General features: G+C 41.1%; 1 protein-coding gene across 2 annotated transcripts in view; it reads right to left on the minus strand.

Annotated features, from left to right (window-relative positions):
• MAGI2 (membrane associated guanylate kinase, WW and PDZ domain containing 2) overlaps positions 1–13,324 on the minus strand; it is a 1,354,570-nt gene that overhangs the window by 67,332 nt on the left and 1,273,914 nt on the right. For both annotated transcript variants that reach the window (XM_047096111.1, XM_047096110.1), the window contains one exon: positions 3,678–3,816. In XM_047096111.1, the coding sequence (XP_046952067.1) occupies positions 3,678–3,816 (139 nt within the window). The remainder of the gene's footprint in view (positions 1–3,677; positions 3,817–13,324) is intronic.

A 13,324-nucleotide genomic window follows, 5' to 3' on the forward strand; every position in this document is an offset into this window, starting at 1 on the left:
ATTTTTTTTTTTTCCCCTTCAATTGTACCTGCGCTTATCTCTCTGTCACAGATCACCTTAGGAACTCAGAGCAAGAATTCTGTATTTCTCTTGACTGAAATCAGCTTTTCGTTGACGTGGCCAAATGTCCAGATAAGGGTCTTGCTTCAGAGCTGTTGTGAATTCAGAATTCTGCAGGTATCTGAGGGAGGGCTGGTAGATATCACTTAAAACCCTGCCACAGGCTGTTGGTTGTCGATCTACTCTTCAAAGTTCACTCTCCCAGACTGGGTTAAATCCGCACACCTCCCTAGCAGGTTATGTCTCCTACAGATTCTGATAACCCCCTTTAACTATCTTTAAGGATGGATTTTTGCTAAGTTTAGGATCTTAAAAGTCAAACAAAGGAAGCGAACACAGGATTAAGCTCATAGTTGATGGAAAATTCAGTGTTCCTGTGATGAGGGTGCCATTTGGACAAAGTGGATTATATTCTTGGTTATATCTACTGGCTAACTCAAGCATTTTCTTTCATTGTCCTTGTTTCTGTTATTCGGTTTTGTTACCTCCCCCGTCTTGTGTTCAGACGTTGGACAAAAAATTCTGCTTCATGATATAGTCTACTTAACTGGTGATGAAGGAATTATGATGTTCCTTAGCTGTGAGCAGTCCTTTTATGCTGGGGTCATTTGTAAAATGACTGTGGCTGCTTCTTTGGCTTGCTCCTGGTACAGGAGTTCACATGACAGCCTTAAGACTGTTATCCTTAAAGGGACCTGCTTGCAAGGTTGGCCATTGGCTGGCCTCTGGGACTGTGACAGGTAAATTGTCTCCTACACTAATATAAACTCTTCCCTAAATGATAAGGGTGTCTCATGGATGACTGTGCAAACAACACAATTTATGCTGAACACCTGCTTTTCTTATAGGAGTCTAGAATTTTGGTATGTGCTAGGCAGAGAGTGGTCTGCATGACCAGCACCCAGTATAAGCTCTGGGTGCCAAATCTTTAATGAATTGCCCTGGGTAACAGTATCACACCTTTATTGCTGAATTTTTATTGCTGGGGGAAGAGTGATCTCTGGGTGACCGAGAGAGGGAGAAAGAGAGAGAGAGAGAGAGAGAGAGAGAGAGAGAGAGAAACAATAAAGAAGCCTGTACTTAGATTCCTCCAGACTTTGCCTGTTTCTCCCCCTTATGCTCCCACTGTGTATCCTTACTATGTCATTATGATAAATCTTACCTGTGAGTACAACTATATTCTGTGTCCCAGGAATCTTTCCAGCAGATTTTTGAATGTGCGTGTGGTCTTAGAGACGCCTGAAACACCCTCCTCATTAGTCGCTATGACTCCAGAAATATCACTTGATGGCATTATCCTCAAAGATCTGGTCTGATCCCTACCTTCTTGGTTTCTCATGCAAAACTAGGCATCTTTCAGCTTAGATTTTCCTGAAGTGCTAATGTTTACTTAGTTTGTGATTTTTCTTTTACTTCTCTAAAGGAGAAGACCTTGCTCTTCTCTATTAAATTGGTTACTCTGTGGGCGCCTGGGTGGTGAGGTCATGATCTCACAGTTTGTGAGTTCAAGTCTCACATCGGCCTTTGTGCTGAGGTGTGGGGAGCCTGCCTGTGATTCTGTCTCTCCTTTTCTCTGCCCCCCCCACTTGTGTGTGTGTGTGTGTGTGTGTGTGTGTGTATGTGTGCGTGTGCGCTCTCTCTCTCTCTCAAAAATAAATAAATACAAAAAATTTAAATTGCTTATTTTGTGACATAATCTCGAAAGCTAATTTACAATCAAAATCTAGGTCATTCTAACATCAACAGTAGCTGACAAACTCTAACTAACCATTGGCAAGTATGATTTAATGTTACATTTTAGGGGAATATATTTAGAAGAAATCTGCAGTACTTTTGGAGTTAACCATATTGACAATTGGTCCCTCTAAACTGTGTCCAGATGTTTGACAAACCCTGTTTGTTAATTTTAGAATTTAACCTTAACCATATATTTCCAGATGATGGATGAATTAATGGGATCATGGTGACATGATCCTGAATTTTTGTCTTGTTCAAAAACATGTTTTTATTTTTTCTTTAAAGATGCTTTGAGACAGCATCATACGTAGGCATTATAAGCTGAGTCATGCTGCCAATTGGGCAATGGTACTGTTGTAACTGCTCACTATAGACAAGCTGCTGAAAATGTGAACCAAATAGTGATTTTATAAAAGAAAAGAAAGCTCGGGATAGCCATGTTCTTCAGATTAACTTCTTACAGTTTAATTTGTTAGTAAAATAAGAACAATATTAACTCTATGGAAATTCCTTGGTATAGATAATGGGTCTTGCCATGGAATTAAACATACCTTTAAAATAAGGTATTTTTTAGAAGTGATTAATTCACACAGGTCAGTTTGGTCTTATTGAATCATGTATTGCTCTGGGGTGCAAAAAGTTACCCTATTCCAAGAGTAAGAGTCTTTACAAAAGGATTAGTGCTGGTGCCATTTAACAGGATCAGGCCTGAGCTTGATGCTAATATTCATATTTAAAAATATTTTATTAGATCCAAACATTAAGGATGGGACTTGGGATGAAATCTTTCCATGGGCACAGAGCCAGCCCTACAGAAACTTCTCAACGCTTTCTTTGAGTATTTGACAGTCCTTTTGGGGTTTCAAGACCACGAAAACAAAATTTTTAAGGGCTTTTGATTTCAGATATTTCAACTGAACTCAGGACTATACTGCCTGCTAACTAAGGAAGTGTTCAGCCCATTATTAGGTAACTTAGGCAAGTTACCCATAATTAAGGTAAGCATAATTTGAGAGGAAAAGCGTTATTTAGAATTTGTGTGTGTGTGGGGGGGGGGGTGGTAGGGGATGAATGGATGAAAATGAGAGTCAATTTTTCTAGATCAACAATTTGAGCTAATTATTCAGACCATGGTTAAATCCCATTGCCCCCTGTGCCTGTTTTCACTGATATCTGTCTGTCTTTCTGTCACTCCCTGAGATTAATTACAGCCAGTTCAGGGTGTGATGCTTCTCATGTAATGACCACCCGGCAGTTTCTTAGTAAAACTGTCAGTGATGTCTTAAATGGGCTGCTGAAAAATAACACCATTAAAGACTTCTGAAGCCAAATCTAATGCACTTCAATTCCTTCCTGAAAAGCACAGAGATATACAACATTAGAGTGAATTTTTGAACTATCCCTAAATGCCAAGAAAATGCAATCACTGCATGAAGTTTACATTCTAATCTCCCCACCTGAAGATCTGTTCTTGTTTGTTCCCTGATCCCAGTCACATACCCTACAGGGCAGTTGTGATTCATGAGCAATTTTAGGAAATAAGTGATAAATTACTGTGGACTCAAATGAACAGAAGACTATTAGTCAAATTGCAAAAGTTCTAACATATAAGTGGTGGTTGGATCTCCCTGCACGCTCAGAGATGCCCTGAAAGGTCCTCTATTTGCTATTTTAAACATCACTTAACCAAGGGAGCAAAAGAAAGAGCTCACACGCATATAAATCTTCGGCTTAAATGTACATATGCATGTATATATCTATTGATAGCCAAGTCTATATTTAGGTAGAATTAGAGAACTGATACAGTTTTACAAATAAGCATAGGCATTTACAGTACACAGAAGAAACAGAAAACAGGTGAATCAAAACATGAAACGTACCATACTCCGGGACCTGCCCCGTCCCACGCTTCAGCAGCAAACGGACCCTTCTTCCTCCCGACTTGATGAGCTCTATTGCTCTGGCGTGTGTCATGTCTCTTGTGCTTTCCCCATTGATCTCAATGATTTGATCTCCTACCTGTTAATTAAGGAAACATTAACTCAGCCAAGGATGGTTCTACTAACCTTGCATTTCCAACAGATTAGAAAAGCATCCCTTAAAGAATACTGGTTTCCAGAGAGCAACTGAACAATTTGATTGCAGTCCGCTGCTTCTCAGAAGCAGCTAATTCCTGGCTACATCTTGAATCTGACCACCAAACTTAATTTACCTTTACAGAAATTAAAATATCAGGCCATAAAGTTGGGGTGATATGTTACTTATTTTCAGTCAGTGTGGCAGAGGCTTTAATTAAACTTTTAGCATTTTTTTTAAAATTAGGGAATATGTTTGAAGTCACAATTCCAAGCAAACCTGGCACCTTTGCTTTGAAACAAGAAGTAAATATTTTAAGGCCTTTTGATTGAACACAGTGCCAGCTTTGGACTTAGTGCAGCATTTAATTCAGCATGCTGGATGAGATGATCGGTTTTTGGGCTTCTCTGAGAATTTTTATCATGCATCATTTAAATTCCCCTGGGTGCTATTGTGATATCGCCTTCTTTGTAAATATGGTTGGTTGATATTCAAGTTTGATGATGAGTTTTCCATCACAGTTGTTTGAATTAAAAATGAGATCTTCCATTCTCCACACATGACTAATGCCCTTGCTAAATCTTTGCCATGCTCGCACCTGACTGCCAGAACTGTTTGGTTAAATACCAGTCCCTCTTGAATTGTTAGAAATGCCCAGGCTTCATAAGCAATTCCCATTTAGCCTCTGTGAATAGTTAGATGGAATAAAAGAGGTTCAACCATGAACACATCAGGTAACTCCCACAGTACCATTACTGTCAGGAAACTTTGAATTAAAATATATTTCATTTCAGTGGAAGTCACTTAAGATAAATTGGCCAGGGAAAGCACCATGAGTTGCTTTGCAAAAATGTTATTTTAGTTGGGTCCCTAAAAGCAGACCTCAACCTAAACTCTATAATGCAGACAGAATCGTGAATAAACTCCCCATAGCAGAGCATTATCAAGATGGGTGCTGGGCAAGAAGAGGAATAAAAAGTTGCCATCACAATGGCAAGACAGCACTAAAATAAGACCACTCCCCACCCCCAAAATGAGGGGAAAGAACAAACACATGTTTGTAGTAGCAAGAGAGTAATATCTCTGTTTAAAGAGGATTTTCTAGGGGTAAGGACTTCAGTACAATGAAGGAAAAGACTTCTCCTTCCACTTTGTGTATGGTGGTCTTTGAAGGTACGGCTTTTGGGCAGTGGCAGAAGTTTACCCCACTGGTATGACTTCCACATTTCAGAGAAGAATGATGAGCGACAGGACTAAATTAATTTGTTTTAGGGGCAATGTTTGCAACATTTTTGTTCAGTTCTCCTTAATTGTCTCCTTTCCCATAAGGCACAGGCACAGCCTGAATTCGAGTAGCTTACCGGAGGCCACTGTATCCAAGCCAGAGGCAGAGATGGGACCAATTATTGCTCTCCCAGCAGTTCCCACCCATGACTGAAACCTCATGGCACAGTATTAAATTGTAGAAGTAAAATGAAAGCTCCAGTGAAGTTATAACAGAATCTTCATTCTTAGCCAGACTTTTCCTCTGAGCTTCATACTCATGCATCCCCTTGAACACTACACATCTTTACCTGGACGTCCAATAGGCACCTCCAATTCGACACCAGCAGACTGGGCTTAGCATTTTTCTCCCAAAGCACTTTTTTTCTCTAAATCTGGTTAACGGTACTACCATTCACTCAAGTGAGAAATCTGAGGGGCATGCTGGGTTCACTTCCTCTCTCTGACCTCATTTGTAACCCATTGCTAACTAGTGCAATTCAGGTATCTACCTGGATTATTCCAATATTCTCCTGTCACTCTCCCACCAATATCTTCTTCTTATTGTCACTGGAGTCATTCTTCTAAGAGAAGTCTCCCCAAGGCTTCATGACTATTGAGGGACCCAGGGTTTTCCATATGCTACTGTTCTCTTTGCATTCTCTTCCCTGTAGACCTGTTGATCTCCCACTCTTCCTCAAAGCCCGTCCAAGCATCTTCTCTGGGATTCCTTCCTCGACCCTGTCTTCTTTACAAGCAGATGTTTCTAATATTTACATTCATTTGTCACTGTATCCCACTCTAGTATTTATCACACCTTGTTATAGTTATGCTTTTCTATCTTCCCCCCTAGATGTGGACCTTCTTCACTCATCAAATGATTTCTGGGCACCTACCATGTGCTAGACAGTCTACTAGGGTGATAAGATAAAGATAGAGATAAATGGTATAGTATCTAGTTGTCAGTCTAACTGGAGAGGAAGTAGGTAAATAAGGTTATTATTCAATATACCTTTGCTATGATGGAGATATTAACAAAGTGCTAAGAGAATAGAAATGAGGGACATCTAACTCAGAATGGGTGAATTGGTAGTCAGGGAGAGCTTTCTGGAGGTGGTGACATCTCAACTGAGTTTTGAAGTATCAGTAAGAGTTCCCCAGATGAAGGAGGAGGATGAGCATTCTAGGTAGAAAGAGCAGCAGATGCAAAGACCCTGAGCCTTGAGATCATCGTATATTTGGAGAACTGTCAGTTTATTCTGCTACTCAGGAGTTCAGGCTTTATTTTTAAGGCAACAGTAAGGCACTAAAGATTTTATTTATTTTTTGATGTTTATTTATTTTTGAGAGAGACAGAATGCGAGTGGGTTGGGGCAGAGAGAGGGAGGCACAGAATCTGAAGCAGGCTCTCAGCTGTCAGCACAGAGCCTGACGTGGGGCTCGAACTCATGAGCTGTGAGATCATGACCACAGCCAAAGTCGGACGCTCAACCGACTGAGCCACCCAGGTGTGCCAGCCACTGAAAACTTTAATCAGCTGGTAACCTGACCCAGGAAGCAAAGTGGTATCTAGAAATCTCCCTGAGTCATCAGTATGGAGACTGGACTGGAGAGAAAGTGGGAGATTAAAGAAGGGTGCTGAAGTCTGTGAGGTTATCACATTGTCTATCAAGTGGGAAACTGGGAGGCTGTGGGGAAAGAGACAGAGACCAAACATACCATGGTCTCAAGAAGCAAATGAGGGCAGAGACTGTGTCCCTTTTAATGATGTATCTCATATGAGATACACTGTAAGTATTTGTAATGAATGAAGCATTTACACATGGTTTATCTTGAAAATCATGGGAGAAGGGGTTATAAACACTCTTGGCCCCCAAAACAACCGTGACAGCCACCTTTGCCTGAGGACACTTCTGTCTTGAGACTGACAGTGCGAGAGTCATGTAGAGGGCAAAAGGAATCTTGTGGTGTGATAGAAATAGTCATACATCATCTGCATTCTGGTCCCATACTTGAGAGACTTAGAAAATTTGATGTTTTCATTCTCTTGTGCATTTGTTATGTTTCCTTTTCCCTCCTAAGATCTCAGGAAGACCATGGGAACAAAACTTAGCATGGGAGGGAGAGGTGGTGGGTTGGAAGACTACAGGGGTGGTTGAGAAGTAGAGGGGTACGAGGGCTGCACAAGGGCTGGACTGACGTCTCCGGTGCAGGAGTTTCAGGGACGGGTCTCTGGGAAGAGTCAGGGGTATTACTTTTATTGAGTTCCCAGGAGCATGACCTGACCTTTTGGCTTGGCAGATTTCCATACTTTTAGATTTGATGCAGGGTCCCCTCAGAGGGAGAAGAGGATGCCTCTGGTGCTGGTTGGATCAAGGATCCTTAGTTTTCATCTAAGACTTTCAGTCTCTCCCAAGCCCCTCCCCAGACAGGACACCGGAGGATGTAGTATGTTGATTTTCTGCCTCACTGGAAGCAATGGAAGTTTTTGAATAGTCCAGGATCTTACCAAATTCGGAACAGAAATTTTTGGTGTGTGTGGAGGGGATGCTGGTCAGGTAAAATGATGGTAATGCTGTCACTGTCACAAAGTGAATCTTACAAGGTGTTCTGGGCAGATTATAAAAGTGGGCCAAGTCATTTGGACCTACTGTCAAGGGTAGCAACAAATCCAACAGACTCAAGAACTGTTTCTCTTTGCGAAATGACAGAAATTATAAAAAAGGTTTAATTTTTATTTTTACTCCACTACTAGTATTATGCATAGATGTTTCTTTTTTTTTAATGTTTGTTTGTTTATTTTGAGAGAGAGAGAAAGAGAGAGAGAGTGTGCGTGAGAGAGAATGTGTGTGAGTGGGGGAGGGGCAGAAAGAGAGGGAGAGAGAATCCCAAGCAGGTTCTGTGCTGACAGCACAGGGGCTCAATCTCATGAACTGAGAGATCATGACCTGAGCCAAAATCAAGAGTTGGATGCTTAACTGACTGAGTATCCCAGGTGTCCCTGAATAGTCGCTTTAAATGGGACTCTTCAAATAAATTTCAAATGTGAATCCTTTTGCTTTCATCCTTAGTATCTGGATGTATAAGGAGTTGAATATGTCAGGGGCTGAGAGGTTCTCTGGTTACCTTCCCACCTTGTGGCCAAGGGGTGGCCAGTTGAAAAGCATCACTTTCCTACCTCACATGCAAATCAACTGAGGGAATTAATTTGATAAAACCAATGGAAAATTTGCAGTCCTTTAAGGGATGAAGAAAAAAAGACCAGTTGTGATTCTGATACAGTCTTCTCTTTCCATACTTTGTTACAGAGCTATCTTTAGCTGAGCTACGTAATAAAGTGGAACTTTACAAATGTCCCCCACTTGTTCTTAATGAATTTTTAAAATATCAAGTTCTAATTAGAATTGAGAGAGAGACGGGAGAAGGAGGGCTGTGGGTGGAGGGAAGAGGGAGAGAAAAAAAGAAGTGGGGAGAGAGAGGGAGACTCAAAGTTCACAGATGTGTGTGTGTCAAGGAGATGTCGAATTTAGGAAACTAACCAAAGGACTTAGAATAAAATTCCAGTCATTCATTTTTTTCCCCATGGAAGAAATATTTATATCTGTAGTCCTGTATCTTGGGGCAACTAACAACCCTACATCAATGTCTTAGGGGCAATGAATGAGATGAGACTGCCCCCTCTCACAAACTGATGACTGGCAGAGGGGATGGCAGGAGTGGGAAGATGGCCAAAAGGGGTGAAGGGGAGTGGGAGGGACAGGCATCTGATAATGGAATTAATAAGTCACAGGGATGAAAGGCACAACATATTGTAATACTGTTGGATGGTGACAGATGGCAGCTACACTTGTGGTGAGCACATAGCACATTGACTTGTTGAATCACTATGTTGTACACCTGTAGCTAATGTAATATTGTGTGTCAACTATATTTCAACTGAAGATAAAAGTCACTTTACTGAAAAAAAGAAAAGAAAGGAAAAGAAAGAAAAGAAAAGGCTGCCCAATCTCGGCATAGCCTAGTAAGTTCTGCATTTCTACTCCTACATTTCTGCTCATATATCATGGCAGATGTTTTGTTAACAAAGCTATTACCAAATCCTTGAACTTGCCAGGGGCCCTGAGGGTAAAGCTTTTTCTCTTCTTATTGGAAAACCAAGGCAGGTAAAGGTAAAAGTTTCAATATTTCTTAAGCAGTTAATAGTTCAAGATGTAAGAAAAAAATGTAAACTCTGTACCGTATGCACTTTTGTAACCAAGTTGTATAGAATGTATTTGGTTTGGCTCAATGAAATCTTTAGAAGAACTTGATTAATCCTGGACTTACTTTAGTCCTGAGTCACAGACGTTCCCACTCAAGTCTTACTCTGACACCGCACAAACAGGCTTAGCTGGCTGTAATCAGTTAACCCCCTTCTTACTACTACTGCACCACAAGAACCTATTTTGTATGATCATACATGACTGAAACCCTAGATTATAATTAGGTGTGAGGATTTGAACTCTGTGAGAATTTTATACCAACAAACAATGGATATCTCTATTCTTTATTTCATGGAAGATTTAGCTGTGGACTATTTTTGTGGCTATTGATCTGAGGCCTGAGGTTAGTGAAATTCTTCGCTTATAGTCTGGCCTTTCTTGTCGACTCCAGACCCTTCATGGGCAGGGAAAGTACCTACTGTCTTTGTGTCATCTACACAGCTCTTGACAAGTAGGCCCTTGATTACTTGCAGTTGAGCAAAGGCTTTGCTTTTCAGTTACAGCAGCCTTCTCTATCCTCACAACATAGTTCAGCTTTAGTACGTCTCAGCATACCTTACTGAAAGCTTTCTTGAAATGCTGCCTTAAGCACTTCCAGCAACACCATAACAATTTCAACAGTACTTAGAGGAGGCCACATGAAGTTTGAGTAATGGTGACCTACAAAAATTGGTAGAGACAGGTAAAGTAATGGGAAACAAATGCTAAAGGATTGAGAGAAAGTAGAATGGAGGCTGAGTCTGAACGAAAAAATCATAATGTGCTGGGAAAAAAGTCTGACTGAGAGTGTTTGCCGCTGCCTGCCACAGGCATCATCACCAGGTGCTCTGACAACAGGACACATGGGCATTGATGGCCCTGCTGGAGCAAAGGGACAGGCTGATTTTCAACTTGATGGTGACCTTTAATACGTAATGACTGTTTTCACGATTAACTTTTGTTAGATATTATTTATTTAAAAAACATTTTTCAATGTTTATTTTGAGAGAGAGAGAGAGAGCAAGCAGGGGAAGGGTGGAGAGAGAGAAGGACACAGAATCTGAAGCAGGCTTTAAGCTCTGAGCTGTCAGCACAGAGCCTGACATGGCTCAAACTCATGAACTGTGAGATCATGACCTGAGCCGAAGTTGGACGCTTAACCCACTGAGCCACCCAGGCGCCCCTGTTAGACACTATTTAATAACCATTGCAGTAAAGTTTTCAAGAGATTATGCTGAGTGTTTTGGCTAACCTACCTGTTTCTTCCACTAGACTGGTGATTGAAATAGATGATATCCAAGTGCCTATTATAGGACCTGGCTCTTGTTACAAACCGTCGTACACGGCTGCCTCGGCAAAGGCACAGGAGCCCATCAAGTCAGCAGGTTTTTCCAGAGGGAAAGCTTCCAACCCAGTTGGAAACTGAAGCACATGTTTGAGAGCACCAAAGTGCTGTGACTTTTATTTGCCTCAGATAAGGTGTATGTTGAAAACAGAAACTCTCTTTCTACTATGCTCTACAAAATAATCACTAAAAGGAAAACATCCCAACATCTCTCAAGAAACTTCATCTAAACACAAGTGTGAAATAGCCCTTATTGATTTGCAGAAGGATCCTTAATCAAGGTGATGCCGGAGCATATTCTCGCTGAGAAGGACCGTGAAAGTGAGGGGAACAAGTGGGAAATAAGAAGTTAGGGGCGCTGCAGAATTCTGAGGGTTATCCCTTGAGGCGAGGGATGTACCCTATTTCATATTCACCCTTTAGAACAGACTTAGTCACAGCTCAAGAAATACTTCATCTTTGACTTGGGTGTACTGCTCAGGGGCAGGGGAGTGCCTTGGCTGGTCTTTCAAATCAGGGGGTCACGCTTGGTGGATATTCAGGGTGAGCCCTTCATTCGGGAGCCTCCATTCCTCATTCTTACTTTTCAAATCCTCTAAACTAAAACATGTAAATATATGTGAAATTTAAGGATGATGCAGTGCCCAGTTGTAGAGGTCAAGTCTAAATTACAATTTGGTATCTGTCTCAGCAAACCTTTCTTTTTTCCTTGTCAAATATTACCAATACTAATCTCATACAGAGAACTTTATTAGATTGCTTCTTTCTAAATCTCCTTACTCTTCTAGGGCTTTTCATGGATGTTGATGTTCCATTCTTCAAGTCTCTTGCTCCCCTGCTCCATGCACGCTCTCTGATGATCTCTTCCTGCTTGCCTAAAGTAGTTCTCTTTCTGTATCCATTGTCTAGAATCTGCCCCCCACCCAGAAAGTAGCAGAATCCTACTCATTCCTTCAGACACACCTCAGGTGTGACCTTATCCAGGAAGCCTTCCATGATCCCTTCAGTCTGGGCTGGGTGCCTTTCCTCAGCATTTCTTTCAAAATGTTGAGTTGTGGGACGCCTGGGTGGCTCAACTGGTTGAGCGTCTGACTCTCAGTTTTGGGTTAGGTCATGATCCTGGAGTTGTGGGATAGAACCCTGTGTGGGCCTCCACGCTGAGTGTGGAGTCTGCTCAGGATTCTCTTTCTCTCTCCCTCTGCTCCTCTCCCCTGTTTGTGTGTTCTCTCTCTCTCTTTCACTAAAAAAAGAAAAAAAAAAGTGAAAATCTTGGGGTGTGCCTACCTATACATATTTGTTCAATAGAGGGATGTATCATTGAAAGAAAAACATTTTCAGAAGATGTTTTTTTTTAACCCTTTGCTCCTTATTGTGTAAACCAAATTTAAACAAGATCCATAAAAACATTAAACTTGCTTTCATAATATATGTCAACCAGGTTTGACCATGATCAAATAATATGAAAGGTATGTAAGTGCCTTGTAAACTCTGAACTATACAAATGCAATCCTGGATTATGAATTCTCATAGTTATCACCATCATTGTCATTGTAATGGCAGAGGAGAGAGAAAATGAAACACAGTGGTAAGCTTTTAATAATGAAACTAGGAGAGATGGAGCTGAGCTACTGGGGCTATTTAATGGGAAAAACGAGGTGAATGTTTTTCCTAAAATATCACTGAGAAGTAAAAAACACACAAAAAATCTTCTGTTCATTTGGTAAGTTCTGAATTTTAGGAATTCCTATAGAATGTTGATGCCATTTTTCTATTTTTATTCTATCATTTTTAGATATATAGCTCTTAGAAAAAGAATCTCATTGAATGTTGGACAGTTAATCCAAACCCTAAGCCAAGACAGAGGGATAACTTCTATTGTGCTGACAGACATGAATACAAAGAAAGATTCTAAAGACAAGCTGGTTGAAACAAAATATTTTCTATGAAGGAAAAAATAACCACAACCTTTCCACTTTCATATGACCGTTTGACTGCTCAGGCAAGAAGAAGAGACTGGGGAAATATCTTGAAATTATCCGCCTGAGCAAGAATAGAAAGCTATCATTGGCAGTTCAGCTAGTGGCTCATCCAGCTGCCCAGAAACCACTTACATTAGGTCATGAAGTCAGTTTCCCTATCTAATTGAAAAGCAACCAAAACGAAATCAAAGAGGAAGCTTTGTATTGTGGACTCCTGTGTAGGCTGTCATTTCCCTTCCCTGGATGTAACTGAGAGAAAATGAGGGATTATTATTCCCCATATTTCTAATCAGATGCAAGCATTAGGCTCTGTACTATGACTGTGACATTGGCACAGGGTAATAATCCTTGGTTTTTCTGAAGCCAACCTTCCTGCATATTGTGTTACATTCACTTTCTGTGTGTGCCACTTCCAGACCTGACACATTAACAGTGTCAACGAGAGTGTGCTAAGGCATACCAAGATGGGCATATCAGTTAGCTGGGATTTTAGAAGGCAATGTAGTGACAGGTGTGGGCAGGGCTTAGGTGTGGGCAGAGGTGTAGGCAGGGCTTAGGAAGCAAAGAGGGCTGTTGAGCCTTTGAAGGTGGGGACTGTTACCACCTCTGTCTGGAAAAGCCTG

Source organism: Lynx rufus, unplaced genomic scaffold, assembly GCF_022079265.1.
Source record: "Lynx rufus isolate CCGP_SWC_20201006 ecotype Redwood Valley unplaced genomic scaffold, mLynRuf1.p SCAF_4, whole genome shotgun sequence".
In the NCBI taxonomy this organism is placed as follows: Eukaryota; Metazoa; Chordata; class Mammalia; order Carnivora; family Felidae; genus Lynx; species Lynx rufus.